Here is a 21,593-nt window from a genome sequence, read left to right as displayed (position 1 = left end):
CGGCATGTGACATTCAACTAAAAGGTGCATTTTCTTTTTTCCTAAAATCATAACTGGTATACAACTGAACATAAACAAAGACAAACCAAAATACTCATAAATCCAAAACCTTGATTTGTACATAAAGTCAAACCAATTCAAATCAAATGGGTCCCCTATTCGAAAATGTTGCAATCACATCTCTGAAATCGGGTTTCTAGACATTGGACTTCAGCAGAAGAAACCAACGGCTGGGATGATTCTGAAACAGCTTAGCCAGCATTATTGTAAAGCAAAATGGCTAATAACATCTTCCGGTCTCTCAAAGAAACGTGGTTTACCCTCTTCCATCACCCTTAGCTTAGCCGGATAAAGCAGAGAAAACTTATGGCCGGACTTAGAAAGCATTTTGCATACTGGAACAAAGGCCCTCCGCCTTGCTGCCACCAAGGCCGAGAAGTCTTGAAAGATGAGGAGCCGTGACTGTTGACAAGTAAATGATTCCTGCTTTCTGTATGCAGCCAAAATTTGCATTTTGTCGGAGTAGGTTTCCTCCTTTTTAATGCTCTGCCAGGCCTTTACTGCAGTGGCTTTCAGTTGCTGTTTGTTTGTGGGCCTTTCTGTCCGAAGTTTAGTCTGTGTGAAATACATGCTCAATTGGGTTCAGATAAGGTGACTGACTTGGCCATTCAAGAATATTCCATTTCTTTGCTTTAATAAACTCCTGGGTTGCTTTGGCTGTATGTTTTGGGTCATTGTCCATCTGTATTATGAAACGCCTCCCAAACAATTTGACTGCATTTAGCTGGATTTGAGAAGGCAGTATGTCTCTGAACACCTCAGAATTCATTCACTGCTTCTGTCCTGTGTCACATCATGGATAAACACTAGTGTCCCAGTGCCACTGGCAGCCATGAACGCCCAAGCCATCACACTGCCTCCGCCATGTTTTACAGATGATGTGGTATGCTTTGGATCATGAGCTGTTTCACACCTTCTCCATACTTTTTTCTTGCCATCGTTCTGGTAGAGGTTGATGTTGGTTTCATCTGTCCAAAGAATGTTTTCCAGAACTGTGTTGGCTGTTTTAGATTTTTTTTTAGCAAAGTCCAATCTAGCCTTTCTATTCTTGATGCTTATGAGTGACTTGCAGCTTGCAGTGCACCCTCTGTATTTACTTTCATGCAGTCTTCTCTTTATGGTAGACTCGGATATCGATATGCCTACTTACTGGAGAGTGTTGTTCACTTGTTTGGCTGTTGTGAAGGGGTTTCTCTTCACCATGGAAATGATTCTGCGATCATCCACCACTGTTGTCTTCGGTGGCTGAGTTCACCAGTGCTTGCTTGCTTTCTTTCTTTCTCAGGATGTACCAAACTGTCGATTTTGCCTCTCCTAATATTGTAGCAAATTCTCGGATGTGTTTTTGCAGCTTAAGTATGTTTTTTTCGCTTGCATGGAGAGCTCCTTTGACTGCATGATGTCTGTTCACAGCAAAATCTTCCACATACAAGCACCCCCCCCCTCAAATCAACTCCAGGGCTTTTATCTGCTTCATTGATAATGACATAACAAAGGAATTGCCCACAACTGCCCATGAAATAGCCTTTGAGTCAATTGTCCAATTACTTTTGAGCCCCTGAAATGAAGTGATTGTGTTAAAAAAGGTTTTAGTTCCTCACATTTTTATGTAATCTTTTTGTTCAACTGCATCTGAGTTGTTCCATTTAAAATTCATTGTGGTAATGTACAGAACCAAAATTAGAAGAAAAAAAAGTTGTCTCTGTTCAAAGATTTATGGGCCTAAGTGTAATTATTTGTTTTGTTGCATTACCTAGAATAAAGCCACTATTTCCACTTTAAGACATCATTATAAGCTGAATGCTTGCTGTACTCAGTGACTTTATGTCCAGAGCAAAGGGAAGGGGTATACGTGTTACTGAACACTGAAAGTGGAGCACTGAAGAATAGAGCAGTGTCTATATATGCAATTCATTTTGTGACAAGCATTTCAGTGGGTTATGTTGAAAAAAGGGACACGTCCACCTAGTTTAACCATTTTGCCTAAACGTAACCTGCCTAACTGCAATTGATCTATATAAGAAGGTGAAAACACCCTCACGCAGAGCAATATCCAATTTGCCTGAATTCCATAACCTTATAGATCTCATTGTAAGATTAAACTCAATAAATGCCTTATTGTCTACTGATGAATAAAACATAGGAGAATTTATTAGATAAGTTGCCCACACCACTTTGTTATATTCATATAGGGTCTTATTAGTGCTTTATAAAGTAGAAAAATTTGCCTCCTCCTCCTCTGTATCTACAATCCTTCTAATACAATACAAAACAATGTTACCCCGTGAAAGTACCTAAACATTTAAATAAGGGTTTGAAATGTTGAATTGAGTGGAATTCATATTTTAACATTTATGTATGACAATTCTGCCCTGGCTTTAAAAATAAATATCACAGTACATTGCACGCATTGAGCTACTGATTTTGTGTACAGCTATTCAGCTGTTCTTTATTCTGTGGTTTACTTTTTCCTCAGTTGCTTAGCTCTGTGTTCCTGTTAGCATTAGCCATAATGTAAACACTTTTTTGCATATTTAATTTCATATTTTGTGTGCTAGGATGCATTCAGTAGCAGTTCTAACTGTTGCCATCCTTTAAAAGTACACTGTCATCAAAATAACAAGGTATAAGTTAGTGTATTTGATTACTGAAAATGTATGCATACTTTTTTTTTTTGCACATTTATGGTAGTTATGTGATTATTTACTTATTGTATAAAAAGTAACAATATTAACACATGTTATTGCAGGGATTTTAGGTATCATTTATCATTGCCCCAGCAGAAATACAAAAGTTGCACTTTGGGTAATGGTCTGTGATGGCTGTACTCTGCACATTGCACCATAATGACACTGGCATAACTTTCAGGGGTTATGGGGGTGTGATTGCAACTGGGCCTGCACCCATTATGGACTGCAGGGCAAATTGCATATTGTGGATGGCAAGGTAGGGAAAGAGTCTCAGTTCAAATGTCAAGAGGGCACCAATTCTGGAGGGGGGGCAGCAGGGGGACCCAGGTGTACAGTCTGTGCCTAGCTTTGGCTAGTTATGCCACTGCATAGGCATATTAATGTAAAATGAGGTATAACTGCAGTCCTGCATTCAGAATGAGGTGCATTGGTGCTCTACTCTCTGCACATAAGCCTTGGGGCAAAGGACAAAAACCAGGGTGCCTTGCACCCATTTCTTGCACTTTGCTTGTTGCATAAACAACAAGTCCCTTCTTTAAGCAGAATTTTGATAATAAATTGTTGCCATTGAGCTCTTTTACATATGTCATGGGATTTTTGAAAATGGCACAAATAACTATATGTCACTTTTTAATACAACATTTACTGTCTGTCACCTATTCGGCATTACGGTAGCAGAAAAGAGAAGTATGAAATGTGTTGCAATAAGGCTTTTGCTTCCTCTTTGTGAAAAGAATCTGGTGTGCAAGGAGTGAAAATAGACTTCAGAACATTTTAGAAGGTGCAGTTGAAGGAGAGCAATATCACAAACATTATAAAAGCCACCAGTCTCCGAGGTAAGTCTTTAACAGAGTACAGTGGTAACGACCAATAGAAATTAATTTGATATATAATGCCAAACTCAAAATAGTTTAGTTTCAAAATGGTAAGGCATTTGTGAAGTGTCTATGGCAGTGGATAAAGGCAAAGTCACTGCAGGAGTAGGAGGGGATTACAACAGTAATGCAGAAAAGTTAGCAAACCAACCTGGGAAAATTATATCCCATCTGTTGTTCAATTACGCTCAGCAGGCCGGATAGCTTTCAACATAAACCTGTCTTGAGGTTTAACTCGGTATCCATTTTTAAAAGGGGTTTGCGTTAAAGGGAATTTCAACCCAAAAATAAATTATTGCCTAATAAAAGAAAACATTATTTTAAGCAACTTTTCAATATACATTTGTTACAAATTTTCAAAATGTTTTTTTACGTTATTTATATATGTAATGCTATTGAAATATGTGTTTGTCTGTTCCTTTTTATTCTCTGCCCTGGTGGCTCAGACTGTTGATACAATATAAGACTGGTCTTTGCTGGGAGACTTTTGCAACATTGTTTAAAAAGTAACAACCAGCAGTTAAACAAATGCTGCTTTCATTAGCAATTGTATTTACAAAGAACATTAAAAGCACTGAAATTTTTTAATACATGTATACTGTAAAGTTTCTTAGAATTATGTTTTCTTTTATTAGGCACATTTTTGGGGTTGATTTGTCCTTTAACTTTTAGTATGATGTAGAGAGTGATATTCTGAGACAATTTGCAAATGGCTTTAATTTTTTTTTAACCTTTGAGTTTACTTTTAGTATGATGCAGAGAGGGATATTCCAAGACAATTTGCAATTGGGTTTCATGTTTTATTATTTGTGGTTTGTGAGTTATTTAGCTTTTTATTCAGCAGTTCTGCAGTTTGCAGTTGCAGTGGTCTGGTTGCCAAATTACCCTAGCAACAATGCATTGATTTGAATAAGAGACTGGGATTTGAACTGGGTAGGGCTTGAACAGAAACATGATTAAATAAATAGTACCAATTACAATACATTTGTAGCCTTAGAGAGCATTTGCTTTTTATATGAGGTCAGTGACCCCCATTTGAAAGCTTAAAAGAGTCAGAAGTAGTTAGGGCTTATAGTAAGTAAAAAACTATAAAAAAGAAATGATGAAGACCAATTCAAAATATGCTAAGAACTGGCCCCTTTAAAGTATAACAAATCAAGCACCTTAATAAAATATATGGCTAGGAACTCATCCAAACTTGGAGGTAACACTGAAACTGGAAAATTATTGGGTGCCCTATAACTGTGGTAAGAATACCAGCATATTATATAAAGGGGCAATTCCTGAAGCCATGATGGTTGGGATTTAGATGTATATTTTTTTGTCATTTATATTTCCATACCTACAGGAGTGATTATTATGACCATGTTTTTATCTATAATCTTGGTATAGGGCAGCTAATGGAAGCCTAACCTTTATACTATAGAATGGGCAACTGAACCCCAGAACTAGAATTTTCTAGTTTCTAGCTGATTTAATGAAAAAATATCACTGAACTCTTTAAAAACACTAGAGTATCAAGCATAATATCCAAAGCAATAGTAATCTTAAGACCTTCATTTAGTTTATTATACATTTTTATATATGTGAGTGTATCGATTTTACACATTTTTGAATAGCACTTGTGACTTTTCTAGAGGTGAGAAACAAAGTTACATTTTTCATGTGGTTTTTTTTTCAAGTGTAAATTAGATAACCACAGAATGTTCAGAGAGTTCATTGACTTGCACAGCAAGGAGACAGGGAGAGCTTTACTAACCTAGGCGCAAATAGTAATAGTAATCTTAAGTTTTATCTTTCCTAAGGTGCAGCTTTGGATTTTTGTTCAGACGCTAACTGTAAATATAGACTTTTCATTCAGTTATTTAAAATTATTTTTTAAAACAGAGGTAATATACCCACATGCGAAATTATACATTGCAAAGGGGCATTTCTCACCCCTTATCCCTCTGTATTTACTGTGAGTGCATGAACTGAGAAGGCTGAAGGAATCACTAACACTAAACGCATTGCAATTCCAGTTGGAAAACTACTGTATATAGTCAACTTTACTATACCAGGGGTGGCTTTTACCACTCCTTTTATCCTATTTAACCAGCATCATTGTGAGCTGAGCTTTCTGCTTTGATACAATATCATACAGCAGAGTTAAAGGGAAACATTCCCTATGTGTAACTAGTGTTTATATTTATTTTATTTTTCCCTAATTGTCCAGTAAATCATATTGTCAGCATTTGCTGCCCCACTGTAAGCTAAAAAAAAAGCACATGCAGCAAAACAGTGTATGTGCCATCAACTTTAACATTGATAGAAAATATCATATGCCGATTCATATAACCTTTATAAAGAAACGTAATATTTGGCCTAAGGGAAAGAGGTATTTCTGGCGGAAATGGGATGTTGTGCAGAATTTTTTACCTTCTACGTTGAGATATGAACACAAGAGTGATTGTCAGTCTTATGCTTGGAGAGGGAAAAGCTCCTGATTATAAAGCTCCTGGGGCAAATTCACTGAAGGGTGAATTTTCGCCTGTGAAGGCTTCGTCACACTTCATGCCACTTTGTCAGGTGAAAATTTGCTACCACTACGCTAATTCACTAAAATGAAGTTGCGTCTCTGCAGCCGAATGCTGGCAAAGTTTCGCTAGTGTAAATTCATCAGCGCGAGCGTTTTGCTAATGTTAATTTGCCTAGCAAAACATCATTAGTACACTTGGTCTTAGGTCTATTTGAAAAGGGCGGGTACATATAGGGGCAAATTTACTAAAGGGTGAAGTGAATTTTTCCAAGTCCTTTTTTTCAGGGTGATAGGCTGCAAAAGAGCGTAAATTTTTTTTGGGGTAACCGGCTTCCCCACTACATTTCCTAACATATGGCACATAAACTAAACACTGGCCAAATGTGTAGGGCATTATAACAGCTCTATTTTCTTTTATTAAGCTTCCCTGGGCTTGTGTAATGTAATGTATTTGCTGCAACATATACGTCCATTCAACTTTAACTTCCTGTCATATGCAAATTAGCCAACGCTAGCGCAACTTCACTCTGCTTGCCGAATTAACACTAGCGCAACTTCGCCAGTGTTCATCGCCCTGGACACAACTTCGCATGTTAGTGAATTAGCATTGTCTGAGTGAATTTTAGCCTGGCGAAGTGTTGCACTGCCTGCGAAGCCGCCGCTGGAGAATTTTCAGCGCTAAGTAAATTTGCCCCATAGTTGTTATATATATGTGTCTTTATAATAGATGTTATAGGTGCAAATGCTTGAAGTGGCCACTTATTATTAAGAATGTTCAAGAAAGCAAAATAAAGACAAAAGAGATTCTCTGATGCCCTAGACATGAGCCCACCCTAAAAGAAATGTGGCATGCCCCTCAAATGGGAAAAAAATTGTTCAAACAAAAATTTTCAATAGTTACAACTTTTAAAGACAATCGCACTTTAAAATGTGAAAAAACGCCAGCGTTTTTTTATAATTTTTATGACTCTTCGGCATACAGGATATGATGTCACTGATATATGAATGAGGAGGCTGTAGCTTCATCTGATCAGTTCCCCAGGTCTAAGCTGGTGAATAAAACTCTGGCAAAAGAGGTAACATTATGTAAAATTCACACTTTAGTGAATTAAAGTAACGATCATTCGCCTGAGCAAAATTCGCTTGGTGATAGAGCGTGAAACTTTGTTAGTGATATACTCTTTCACTAGAGAATAGTCCTTCTGTTAGAAAATTTGCAATGTCCTTGCGGAGGGTATTTCTGGCGAATTTTCACTAGCGACAGCCACTTCGCCCTTTTAGTAAATCTGTCTCCCTTTGTGGTTAGTAGAATGTGGCCTTTATTAGAGTTCTGGAAGCCGTGAACCTGCCCATTATGTGTCATGATCAGTTTAAAAAAATGTGAAAGTATGGAGGGGTGTGTGTATGGATGCTGAGTTTTCATTTGGAGTGGTTGAACTTGATGGACTTTGTCTTTTTTCAACCCGATTTAACTATGTAACTATGTAAAGGAGCAGCCTCCTCTGTCATCGATTTTCTTGGGGGGAGTGCAGATTCTTGCGCTCCTTTTTGCCCCTATCAGAGCTCATCCATGGAACAGGATTAAAAGTGCAAAAAACATGGTGCCTTACTCCTGTTTTATGCACTTTACACCCTGCCCCATGATTATAAACAATTCTGTGATCACACTTTAAAGATTACCTGGGTGTAAAAATCAAGGCTTTACTGTTTATTCAGGGATCACTGTAGATGTATTTTTCCAGATGATTTTGCATATTGATGACTTTGGTTCAACAAAGGCATTATTTTCGCAACAAAGGGAATTTCCCGCATATAAAAAGAACAGAGCTCGCTATTATAAATCTTGGGAAATTCATTTTTTCCTTGCTGTCAGCCCACTCATATAACCCACAAACTGTAAAAGGGAAAGAGATGGTGCCTTTCTTACAGTTGCGTAATTTGTCACAACATTCAGTTGTTTTGCACAAGAGGAAGAAATGTGCTGATTATTACTGTCAGTCTTGCTCTTACAAGAACATTTATGTAAAACAGAGCATTATATCATTTCCGTTTAATCTGTATTTGATACATCAGCTAATCAGGATATACCATAGCAAGAAAATGACGAAATACAGAACTTCCTGATCCTTAACCAAGTCATAGTCATCAGATACAAGGTTCCATATGACACTTGACTGTGTATGTTGAGTAATCGATCTGGACAGATATCATCATGCCTTGGATATCAAACAAAGTTCGGGGGGTTGTGGGAGCACTCTTAAAGGACCAGTAACTCCAAAAAATGAAAGTGTTTTAAAGTAAAGAAAATATTATGTACTGGTGCCCTGCACTGGTAAAACTGATCTGTTTGCTTCAGAAACATTACTATAGTTCATATAAACAAGCTGCTTTGTAGCAATGGCGGAAATTGAAAAAAGGCTAAATGGCACAGGATAAGTAATGGACAACAGATAACATTATGTTTTACAGAGCTTATCTGTTATCTGCTGTGTAACTTGAGCCTTTTCTCCTTTGAACAGCTGCCCCCATTACTACACAGCAGCTTATTTATATAAACAATAGTAATGTTTCTGAACTCGAGTATACGCCGACCCGAGTATAAGCCGAGGTACCTAATTTTACCAAAAAAAACTGGGAAAACTTATTGACTCGAGTATAAACCTAGGGTGAGAAATGCAGCAGCTTTCAATGCATCCTCCAGCGACCATTCAATTATCAAATCATAGGGGGCACTAAGTTTGGAAGTGAAAGTTGGGATTAGGAAGCTGTGCTGTGAGGGGAGCTGTGGACCTCTTTTGGTGGAAAGAAGGATTAGAGTGGGCAGAGGGTAAAGGCCATAATGCAGGCTCTCATACACACAGAGCAGTCGCTCATACACACATATAAGCCTCTTCTCCAGCACCTAAAGTTACCCCCTCCCTCTTGTACTCACTTTGCCTGGGCTTCATCAAGGCTCTGGTCAGTGATAGTCATGGTCTGTTGCAATATGTCAACGACATCCAGCTTCCTGGGCTCCCCATTGTCTGTTGGGGGGTCGTGCATAGGATGAGGAGTGAGAGTTTGGGTCCCCCATGGATGGGGAGTCCTGGAATCCCCACCCCCTGGCCTGCATCAGCCTGCCTTGTTTATCCATCTGAGCAGCAACAGCGAGGGATCGCTCTCCTGTTTTAATGTGTGTGTCCCTCAGCTCTGTCTCCTCTGTCTCCCCTGTCCTTCATAGTACGCTCCTTCTCCTGCCCCGAGTCCTGTCTCTCTATTGATCGCTTCCACCATGCGATTTGAATTACCGGTATCCTCGTCTCCGGGCAGCACCAATGTGGCCAGTGCAGAGCGCGCCTGTGGTGACATCACACGCAACACGCACACTGTTCAGACTCCAGCAGCCAGACCAGAGTAGTTGCGGGGGGAGGGGGCATGTCCCGCGGCACCGTGACCTTACTCGCGACGTTAACCAAGGCAATGGATCGTTTCATGCTGGGCCGCATGGATCTCCATCCCGGATCAGCTAGGTACAAAGGATCATTTTTGTGCAAGCAGGCATGACTCAAGTATAAAAAAACTCGGCTTATACTCGAGTATATACGGTACTTCCATTCAACCAGATATTGATACATTAGTTTCTCAAACACAATGTCAAAAATCCGACTACGTTTATGATACCCTCTTTTACAATAAAATAAATCAAAATCGTTAATGTTTGTGTGTATTTCGAGTGTGGGCGCCTTGCCGGCATTGCCAGGCCCTGTTACACAGGCCTCTAAATGATAGATGATATGATAGCCAGAGACATCTTATTAACCAGTAATGTTCTGTCTTCCAGATGGTAACAATGCACATTCTACTGCCAGTGATACTGTTGCACCACTCTCTAACATATGCCAATGGATTTTGCTTTGTGAAATGTGACCAGACAGTTACTGTCACTGCAAACTGCATTGAGCTCTCAGAAGTTAACTTTTCTAACATGGGAAAGGTGAATGTAACCAATCACTCCATCACACATGTAAAGACATTTCCAAATTCAACATACCACAAACTCACTTCTCTGGATATGTCCTACAATAGCATTCAAATACTTCCGGAAGATTTTCTATACAATGCTAATATGCTGAAAGAAGTTATCCTCTCTCATAATATGATTTCAAAACTACCAGAAATGTTCTTGGTAAATGCTTCTGCTTTGGAATGCTTGAAACTTGAAGGAAATCCATTATCCTCCATTCCCGCTAGTGTTTTTCAACCCAGCCTCCGGAACTTGAGAATTAATTGTGAATGTACAGTTGTAGAAAGTACACAGAAAGCAAACAGGTTTTGTCACAATAGCACAGAATGTTCCTTCAAATGTCAGAAAGGGTTATCCTGGTTTGATATTGAAGAATTCTACCAAAAAGAATGCAGAACTGTTATGTTGGCATGGTACATAGCAATTCCCTTTGTGGCTGTTGCACTACTAGCGGGAGGCACGACTTATTTCATTTGTTCTAAGAAAAAGAAAGAGGCTAATTTTGAAAGCAACAAAAATGTCGACAAATCACCTGCTCATGGGCAGCAACATTATACGACAAGAAATATGGAAAACATCTCTACAGCAACACATCATCCAGGAAAAAATTATGAGAATGTTGTTATTGGTCAATGGCATCCAGATCAAGAGAAGCCGTACACTTTCACTGAACACAAGAGATGGCAGGCTGGAAACAGGTATATAATTTGGTTGCTGAAAATATCTTCTAAGCAATGGGTTGTGTAGTTAAACACGCATAGCAATCATCCATACTCACAGTAGTCGGCAGATAAAAAATACATTTGAGTATGTACCGTATACATATTTTTGTCACAGAACATATTTTAAGTATATTGACACAGGAGCCTCTTGGCTTTTTCAGTAAATGATAAAACACATTTGACGTTAATTAGCTGCACATTACCATGATGACATGGATTATCCAGGGCTGGTTATGCCAAGCCAGTTCCAAGCTTTGACTCAATATCCTCACATCCATTTCTATCATCATTGCCGACCTTTCTCTCCTCTGCCCTGTAAATCAACTGATTAGCTGAGGAATGCCGGAGAAGTGCTTTACAAAACATGCATACAAAAACTGCGTCCCCGGTCCCATTATCCAAACAAGGGCCAGCATTCCTCAGCTAATCAGTTGATTTACAGGGCAGAGGAGAGAAAGGTCGGCAATGATGAGCGCACTATTATCCTGCGCGGAGCTGCAGTCACTGTGCTTGCTGTGCTCTCTCTGCTCTTTCCCCGCATCCTTTCTGAGATCCCATCGCAAGGCAGAGCTGTACAGGTAAATCCAAGAGAGTCGCGCAGATCTGCTCCTCTTGCTCACTTCTCTTCTGGAGGGGGGTCGGGGGATGAAGAGATGCCCCCAGGGAGGGCAGATGAGCTGCTGCCCAGGGAGATAATGGGTCGGACAGGGGCTTTAGGCTGCCAGGATCTCACCTATGTAACTGGCCTCAAGCCTGTGGGCTCCGGATTCATAACTTCCGGTTTTGGCAGAAGTCGGGTTAGGGAGAAGATGCGGACTGCAGAGCTGCAGAGTGAGTCGCCATATCGCCGTTCTCCAGTAGACAGGAAGCAGTGTTTTCTAACAGTATTTTTTTAATAAAGCATTGCTATGAATACACTTTATGCAGGGTAGATCTATTATTAGTGTAGGTAGAATAGATTTTTTAATAAAAAATTTTTAGCGTTACTGTTCCTTTAAGGTTGCCCAGCACTGTCCAGTTCTCCAGACCTCTTTTTACACCATTTTCATTAGGGAACAGCACAACCACACTATTCTCAAAGGGGAACTATCACTAAAATGAAAATATAATACAAGCACGGAAGTAAGAAACATTATTAATATAATCAGTTGAAAATTCTGCACCATTTCTGAAATAAAGTTAGTCTTTAGTGAATTCTTCTGTCTTCATGTCTCAGTTTTGTAATCATCATAATTAATTAACAAGTTACCCAACACTTAACTGTCAATAATATTAAAAAACATGAGAAATGTCAATAAATAAAAAGGGTACAGAATGAATCAGGAGGCTTAGAAGGCCCATAACATTATCAATTAAGTTCTGGATCATTATCTCAACCATTCCTTTAGAATTAGGTCACTGTGCCCACAGGTGTCCGATATTATAATCAGGATCATGTACTTTAGATAAGATAGAGATTTGGATAACAGTGCAGTCAACAGTTTAAAGGGGTGGTTCACATTTTAGTTGAGGTTTTAGCATGTTATAGTATGGCTAATTCTAAGCAACTTTTTAAATGGCCTTTGTTTTTTCTTATTTATAGTTTTTGAATTATTTGCCTTCTTCGCCTGACTCTTTCCAAATTTCAAATAGGGGTCATCAAATCCATCTAAAAATACAAATGCTTTGTAATGCTACAAATGTATTGTTATTGCTACTTTTTATTACTCATCTTTCTATTCAGGTCCTCTTCTATTCATATCCCAGTCTCTTATTTAGATCAGTGAATGGTTGCTAGGGTATTTTGGACCCTAGCAAAAAAGCTGCAAACTGGAGAGTTTGCTGAATAAAAAGCTAAATAACTCACAGATAGTACAATATGAACATCAATAGCTAATTGTCACAAAATATAACTCTCTACATCATACTAAAAGTTAATTGAAAAGTGAACAACCACTTTACCTAAGTAATGTTATATAGTATCAAAACCTCACATCTAGTAATAAGGAAACTAAGGTAGAAGGCAAATTGTGACAACTCTGGAGAAAGGCACACATTCAATATTCAGTATCAATATTCATAAGAGAGCTTAGCTGCTTGGATCTTTTCAGTCAGGCCTGAATTTTGCATGCATTAGACAGGATTCTTGTAAGTTATTTCTTGCACAATGAGTTTGCTGGGATATCAGCAGTGATAAGCAAGCTCGTTAAATTGCTTGTACCCAGCCCATTTCATCAACACACCACAGCCTTCTGATGCTCATTGAATGGTTAATATGATATAATATCATCTTTAAAAATAAGAGCTTTTAAAGTCATTCACTTGTGTGTTTGTGAAAAATGCTTATTAAAACATCCTGTACCCATTTGTCTTTCTTAGCGATGCAATGAAAGAAGAAGACATATACCTGGAAAGTGATGTAACTGATGGTGACCTGCCTATCTACACCAACACACAAAACGTGTACTATAGTTACACGGAGTCTGGTGAAATGAACAACATGAACAAGGAAGAGGATGATGTGTATATCTTACCAGATCAGTAATCACAGAAGCATTTCTAATTCATAATTCCACCTTGTCTACTGTAAATGTGACAAGAACAGTTGAGAATGAGTCCTTTCTGAATCTTGCCAAAAATCTTCCTTTATAAAGACTTGACCCAACAGGCACAATACACAAGTCGTACTTCTGCTGTGGCAGCTGTTTAGCCAAATAGCACTAATACATATAAATGCATTTCCTATACAAATTATGTGTTTAGCTTGAAATATTGAAACAATATTGTTTGTCCAGTGAAAATAAAGCAAACTGTTGAGAAGAAGACATTTAACCAGAACCCAGCCACATATATGCCCTAGACAATTAAGCAAGTTGTCACCATGAAATCATTTCAAGTGCAAATGGACATTTGATTTGATAAGCACTTATGGAATCCTCGCAATAAATAAACCTTCTTTATAAAGTAAGACAAACTGAAGTTTTTGGAGTTGTGACACATATATGGGTAAAAATCAAAGTTCATTTATTGTCATTTATTTGCATATGAGAAAAATGCTCATTGCTGAAAGAGGGCAGTATGCAAAGCCATTCTCTTCTGAGCTAAAATGAGCACAATTTTAGTAAAAAGTATAGCATTCTAACTATTGTGTATGTGTGCCATGTGTCTTTGTTATAATCTGCGGCAAGGCCCAGCATTTTTATTATGACGCTTGTTTCCTCATTGTCCTCTGTTCTCTAATGAGAGCAATATTTCTGGTGTCCATGGCTGAACTACAAACTGTGGTTATTAAATTACAACTAAAGTAAACCCTGTCACAATGTGAAATGGAGGCCCGGGGCAAATCTCCTTTTCTACCTATAAAGTCAATAGACTCTGAGTCAGGGAGACCTCTGTTCAGTTCTGGTTAATAATACCCATTTTAGCCCTTTGTGGTATTGTTCAAGTCATTTATTTCTGCACCGTAGGTACCAGGTTTCTGGGGTAATGTATTATAAGTCGTTAAAAACAAAAATAAAATGCACAGTGCTTTTTAGCAACCATTATAGTTTGATCCAGTGTACCAATGAATGTAATAAAATGTGTCAATAAAAAAATAATTATATTTGTGCGTAAAAAATTCTAATGAAGAACAAGAAGCACAATGCAAAATGCTATTTTTTGTCTTATTAAATTTTAATCTCTAGTGGGAAGAGGTCCTAGATCCTATGTATCTAAAAAAAAATCTGTGCATGTTACTGATGATTATAAGAATAAAGATTAAAATAATACATTTGCTGGCGATCATTGGCTTTTAACCCACATTGGAATTGTGGCATACCGAAAAATAAATGATCAGTAGCTTTAGGGAGCAAGAGTCTTTCAAACTACTGATTACCCTGAGACATCATTTTGTTCTATTTTGTCCTAACTACCTTGAAACCAAAGCATAATGTTGGTAATGGTAGTCTTAGAAGATTTACAGCTGATCTTGCAGTGTAAGGTAATTAAACAGATGAAGTGAAGAGGTTAGGGTGAGGAATACTGTAAGCAAAGTTTATTTGTCCAGGTCTATTCTTCAAAAGCAACCAACAGGTCTATTCTTCAAAAGCAACCAAAATGACTGGAAAATGCTATCTTCTAATTGGTAGCTATAGGCTACTAGACCAGTAGCAAACTTTTGGTATTTATTTTTATTTACTCAACTTTGATTGGTGCAGCTTTTTCAGTTTGGCATTATAAGGAGCACTGTTGTTATTCTCTGCCCTTCTGATCTCTTCAGCCATTATGAAGATAATTTAATCAACGTTTTAAAGCCCTTGATTGTTATGTGTGAACCTCATGCTTTTTATGATATTACTTAGCAAAATACTGGTTACTTCTATCATTCTTTGCTAGCCAATAGGTGTACTCAACTGGCTAATGTTACATTTTCAATAAGAAGTCAGTGAGTAATCAGAAGTCCTTACCCTCTTTATAGGGGATCAATCGGGCCTTATTTTTGTATAAATATATTTACCAATTATCACAAGAATGTGTGTGTGTATATATATATATATATATTTTTTTTTTTTAATGTGAAAATAAAATGAAATTCTAATCAAATATGTGGTAATAAAACAATTTATATTAAAGCTATTTGTAAATAGTTTTGCTATTGAAAAAGTCAGCACAACTCTAGTCAAGCAATTTCATTTACAAATACCTAAAAATCAAAAATTGTTAAAGGAGACATATAGGATAAATGAAAAAACCCTAATTTTGTAGGCAATTATAAGTAATATATGGTGTTGCTTTTACATGGTGCCATAAATGTATATTATCTTTAAGAATCTGCCCTTTATTGGTGCTCTCTATAGATGTTCTCTGGTCCCTGTATGTGTTTCAAATGAGGGGTAGCCGTGTCCGAACGATCCCTGCCAGAAGCACAGTAGGAGGGGGACAGCCAATCACAGCCCTGCAGTCACACAAGCACATACAGGCTTTTGTTCCCTATCAGTTCCTGCTAGCTGCTGATTGGTTCCTTACCTACAGTACAGTACAGAAATTTGAAGACAGAAGATGACGGAAGTGGATCGCTCCGTGGTGCTCGCTGGTATAACCCTGGGCCGGTGCAGTTTTCTGCTGGTAGGAGCACTGGCCCGGGGTTTCAGGTAAGTAAATACAATCACTTGGATGTGCCTAACATTTGGCACCCCCAAGTGGAAGAAGACTTTCCTTCTCCTTTAAGATAATGTATTATGAGACGTTGCTTAGTATTACAGGGGCAAGATGGACGGATTGAGAAGCGAGTAGAGAGCATGACAAAGAATGTTTAGCAACATGGATTTTTTAGACTGGGTATTACGGAAAGCATTTTAAGACGTCCTCAGGAGAAATCAGTCTCCTATGTGTGCTCTCCTAAGGAAACAATGCAGATGCGCCAGTTGTTTCATACCTCCCAACTGTCCCGTTTTTAGAGGCTCTTTTGACAGCTCAACCTGCAGTCCCTCGTTTGTCATGTTTTTCTCTGTCCTGAACAGCCAGAAAAAGAAACAAAGTTTCTAACTTAATTGGCTTTTGGCGGAGAGCCCAGAACAGCCACATTAGAAGATTAGATACATTTGTAACAATTCAAATGTATCTAGATAAGTAATTGTAACAATATAAGATAACAGGTCCCTTGGGAAAAGTTAGACTCACAGCTTAAAGGGCAATTCACCTTCATTAGCAAAACTATAATAACTGGAAAAAAAACCCCACAGAAATATGTTCAAACTTTCATAACCTGCCAAATTTTGTAAAAGGAACATAGTAATTAGGGGGTGTGGCCACAAAAATGGGCGTGGTCAAAAAATTTCGCCACACTATGCGCTGCAACTTTTTTGTCCCTCTTTTTATTTCCAAAATATTCGAAGGTATGTTGTTTCACTCACACATCCAAGGATCCTGCAGTCACAACTTCATCCTGGCCACTTATGTTCCAATCTTCCCCCTCTGTCTCATTTCTCATTGGGCGCACCGCATTGATTTGCGATGTTACTAAGAATAGAGCACTTGCAAATCGTACGTCATCAGAAGGCGCTGCCTTCCCAAAAGGAGGCTTCTGGGAACAAGTACGTCCTTTGAAAGGCACGGGAGCGATCAGTGTCACTTAGACAGCTGACTTTCAAGCAGACGCACTAATGGCTCGTGGTGGCCGAAGTGTCCCCTCTCGCACGGCGCCTAGGTAATAAAAGTGGAATTAAAAGCACATTTAACAGACCTTTGCTGTGTTTGTGGCATACCAACGTAAAATGATTTTAGTGCCTTGTTTTATTGTCATATAAATGTGGATGTTAATGTGACCTTTAAAGTATGTTGCATAATGATTTAGCAATTAAATTGCAAAGCCTTCTTAAATTAAGCAGCACCTAAAATAGTTTACTGTCATATTAACAGCATCCAGAGGGCAGAGCTACTAACAGTGCAGGATATGCAGCATGATTTAAATCTTAGCTATGTGGCTTATAAATGCAGAATGATTTCCACAAGTTGTCTGTGAAATGGGACAACATAATATTTCTGCATCAGAGCTCTGTAGTTTATTCCAGTCCTGTATGCTAGACCTATCATGTAAATGTTGTTTAGGAATGTGATTTTTTTTGGTGTGTCTTAATTGCCCAGCTAATGAGTATTGTGTCACATAGATCTTTCTTCTGTTGTTTTCTCACACAGCCATGCCCCTTCTCATACTCCTGCCCCTGCACCTCCACCACCTTCAGCTATTTCATCAGCCCCTGCTCCGTCACAGGGCCCTGGGTTGATGGCCCAGATGGCTACTACTGCAGCAGGAGTAGCTGTGGGATCAGCAGTGGGGCATGTCATTGGGGGTGCACTTACTGGGGCTTTCAGTGGTAGCAGCTCAGAACCAGCAAAGCCAGCCACACAGGTCAGTACAATATGTAATTTGCTTTCTTGTCAACAACATTGCCTGTAGTGCTGTACAGATTCATGTAAAATAGCGTGTGTACATACTGTCACAATTAAATTGTTTATTTAGTATATATTTGCTGGTCAGACATATATGTTATGAATGGTGGCCCACTGCATTAGTATTGGTGGCTCCCTAAGATACTATAATGCTGTATTGTAACTTGGTATACTGCAGAACGTCTACGTCTTACAGTGACCATTAAAAAATGGTGTAAAATCGGTGAAAATGTAAAATCAGGGAAATATATTTTGCATAGTATAGTATATTTTCGACTTCAAAGTACTTCAAAAGGAAAGGTTTAATCACTTACATCATACCCCTGTAGTCTCTGTTTAACCCTAAAGTACTTTTAATTGGGGCATAATGAATCGTCAGGAGAACATGATCATATATACATGTAGTCCTACTGAACAACCTATACCTGTATTATTGTATATATATATATATATATATATATATATATATATACAATATGTGTGCCCATAATGCATTTTTTATTAGAAAGAAGAAAATTAACCTTGTTCTATGAGTGTGAAAAAACCCTCATAAAATTATCCCACATAATAATAATCAGGGTTGTTCAATTAATGAGACTTTCATAGCAATTAAAATCAATGTGCAATGCCAATCTATTGACCTGTGAATATTTTCAGTTAATAGAACTAAATTAAATTAAAAAGAGAAAATTTCATGAACGTATTTCATGATTCACAATATTTGATAACTCAATATACACTGATTAGTTTTAAAGTGAAATGTGCTCGCAACTACATCACAGTGACATAATTCATGGTGTCTTAAAAACCAAATTTCATACTGTGTTAATTAATCTCTAAGTGCAAAGCACACGGTAAGATTAATTATCACAGTATGAAATTTGGTCTCTAAGACACCACAAATTAAGTCACTGTGATATATTTGCGAGCACGTCACTTTAAAACTAATCAGTGTATATGGTTAATTGGGTTATTAAATATTGCGAATCATGAAATAAGCTCATAAAATGTTCTCTGTTTTAATTTAATAGTTCTATTAGCTGAAATATACACAGGTCAATAGATTGGCTTTGCACCTTGATTTTAATTGCTGTGAAAGTCTAATTAATTGAACCCTAATTTAATTATTTTAATGTGGGATAATATTTTGAAGGCGTTTTTAATACAATCATAAAACAAGGGTTTCTTCAGAGATAAAGGATAATTATGGTATAGCTGTATGTTAAAGGACAAGGAAAGTCTAAAATAGAATAAGAAATGCTGTATTTTGTATACTAAACATAAGCATGAACTTACTGCACCAGAAGCCTAATAAAACAAATGATTTATGCTTTCAAAGTTGGCCGCAGGGGGATGTCCTCTTGTAACTTTGTTAAACATCTTTGCCTGACCCTGCACATGCTCAGTGTGGTCTGGGATGCTTAGGGATCGTCATTAACAAAGCTGCTAGAGTTCTGCATGGCTGGGAAGTAAGGCGGGGCTCCCTCTGCTGTTCATAAGTATGATTTTTTCCCTGCTCGGCAGTTAGGGACCATCTGACAATTTCTATCCACAGCAGTAAATGGAGGGAGAATTTCACTGCATACAGTCAGGTTTCTGCTAAAAAGGGTACACATTTTTTAATTAAAGTATATTGGAGATAGGTTTCTTTTTCATTAAAGAAAGTAAAAATGGGATTTTATTTTTTTGCCTTTCCTTGTCCTTTAAGAGTGGTTTCCCTTTTCCTAATCAACATAATGCATTTTTAGCCAAATGAAGGTACAACTAATGCCTCATTGAAAAGAAATTTTATGTAAATTGTGGTAAATTACTAAACAGAATATTGCTGCAACCTGTTTAGAGTGTTGAGGATATATATATACAGTATATATATATATATATATATATATATATATATATATATATATATATATATATATATATATATGGATATATATATATCTATATAGCCATTTCTTATCTAAACCTATTGATCTTTCATTTTTATAATTTGCCTTCATTTAATTCAAAATGCCTGTCTTTTAGCTCATCTGTCTAGTGTTGTGTTAATCTATTATGAATGATACTTATTTTGTCTTACACTGTTTCCGTACCTTTTCTACAGGAGCCCCAAAAGCCCTCTGCTGTGCCTCAGCAGATTCCACCACAACATGGACCTTGTCATTATGAGATGAAACAGTTCTTGGACTGTGCTACCACACAAAGTGACCTAACTCTGTGTGAAGGATTCAGCGAGGTTCTCAAGCAGTGCAAGTCCAACCACGGTGAGGAAGGATAGGTAACAGCATGACTGCCAGATTAACCAGGCATGTTCACCTTCAAGGACAGAGAAAGGCAAAGTCAATGGGAAGGGGGTTTGCCAATTTATTAGGTACCCCCTAGTGAGTCTATCATTTTACTGTTACCCCAGACCAACACTCCTCTTTTGTGAAAAACACACCAGCCTGCCGTAGGGCAGCTGCCACCATCTCTCCCTTTCACACTTGCCTTTTAAAAATCAATTTCTAGTATAAATGAAAATTACAGTAGAACCCAACTTTTACGTTTTCCAAGGTACCACTAAAATGAATGCAAAATCAGGAAAACGTAAAATTCAGAAAGAAACTAAAGCAGAGTGAGCGCTGAACCTCAAAAAATCTGGGAAAACATAAAGACGGGATGTAAATATAGGGTTCTACTGTACTACTTAACTAATTATCTTTTTGTTCTCCAGTTTTGAAATAAAACAGAAATATAGAACCATAACAAGGGGAGTGTCTTGCCAAGTACTGAAAACTTTCTCTCCTTGGTGACTTGTATCCTCATTAATAATCATTATTTACTCTGTGCTTTTCAGGTATCTCTTCGCTGCTGTGAGAATCATCGGTTATATTTCTGTAATTTAAAATGTGAAGTGATCAGCCTCTGCGAATTTTATTTTGTGCTTAGTACATTCATATAACTTCTCCCTTCTATCTAATAAAGTATTAATAAATTAGGTATTTCTATTTTAATGAAATGCCTTTGTGTGGTTTTATTTTATGTTATTGTGTTATTATACACAAGAGCCGTGTCCATCCTGCAAATTATATCCTTATAAATGGTGCTTACCCCAGTTATGGCCCTGATCCATAACAACAATTTACCTGTTAAAGTTACCTACAGGTATGGGATCAGTTATCTGGAAACCTGTTATCCAGAAAGTTCCGAATTATGGAATGGTCATCTCCCATAGGCTCCATTTTATCCAAATAATCCAAATTTTATACATTTCCTTTTTATCTTAATAAAATAATAAAACAGTACCTTGTACTTGATCCAAACTAATATATAATTAATCCTTATGGAAGCAAAACTAGCCTTTTAGGCCAGTAGCCATGGGGTGTTTTTTTTTTTATCCATTATTCTATATGACAAATGGCCTGGAATTGTCATACATCACCAGATTGGGTTTAGGTTATTTAATTACATTAATGGCACAGGGATGTTTTGCAGCTTCTATAGCCAGCAGTGCAAATGATAGATGAGACCTATCCCTCTCTGCAGCCATGACTTACCCATACTCTAATAAGTTCAGTATTTGGCACATATTCAGTTTACTGCCTCATGCTGTAAGCAACTTGACACCAGTTCCCTGCAATAAAGGGCATTATGCCATTCATGTCCATTCCATCCTAAGAGAGACAATGCTCTCTTGTGAATCACTGAAGGGAATTTACAGCTGCATGATGAGCTCCAACTTATGAGGCATAGAGCCACTACAGTGATCCCCAACCAGTAGCTCGTGAGCAACATGTTGCTCTCCAACCCCTTTGATGTTGCTCTCAGTGGCCTCTA

General features: G+C 37.9%; 3 protein-coding genes across 3 annotated transcripts in view; 2 read left to right on the top strand and 1 right to left on the bottom strand.

Annotated features, from left to right (window-relative positions):
* The window catches only part of LOC108713230 (kelch-like ECH-associated protein 1A), a 76,967-nt gene extending 60,092 nt beyond the window's left edge, over positions 1-16,875 (bottom strand). Inside the window, exon 1 of the mRNA XM_018256117.2 lies at positions 16,742-16,875. The gene's annotated coding sequence lies outside the window, so the exon portion shown is untranslated. The remainder of the gene's footprint in view (positions 1-16,741) is intronic.
* On the top strand, positions 3,487-14,617 carry LOC108713257. The gene is made up of 3 exons (XM_018256162.2): positions 3,487-3,586; positions 9,964-10,844; positions 13,227-14,617. Exons 2-3 carry the CDS (start codon positions 9,964-9,966, stop codon positions 13,390-13,392), a joined length of 1,047 nt encoding a protein of 348 aa, XP_018111651.1. The 5' UTR covers positions 3,487-3,586; the 3' UTR covers positions 13,393-14,617.
* Positions 16,876-16,877: 2 nt separating the features above from the next.
* chchd10.L (coiled-coil-helix-coiled-coil-helix domain containing 10 L homeolog) lies at positions 16,878-20,770 on the top strand. The gene is made up of 4 exons (XM_018256172.2): positions 16,878-17,034; positions 17,523-17,736; positions 19,882-20,041; positions 20,614-20,770. The coding sequence occupies exons 1-4, from the start codon at positions 16,991-16,993 to the stop codon at positions 20,631-20,633; spliced, it is 438 nt and encodes a 145-aa protein (XP_018111661.1). The 5' UTR covers positions 16,878-16,990; the 3' UTR covers positions 20,634-20,770.
* Positions 20,771-21,593: the final 823 nt, after the last annotated feature.

Source organism: Xenopus laevis, chromosome 1L, assembly GCF_017654675.1.
Source record: "Xenopus laevis strain J_2021 chromosome 1L, Xenopus_laevis_v10.1, whole genome shotgun sequence".
Lineage (NCBI taxonomy): Eukaryota > Metazoa > Chordata > Amphibia > Anura > Pipidae > Xenopus > Xenopus laevis.
Note: the sequence above shows the minus strand (reverse complement) of the source record. Positions and strands in the feature narration are given on the sequence as shown.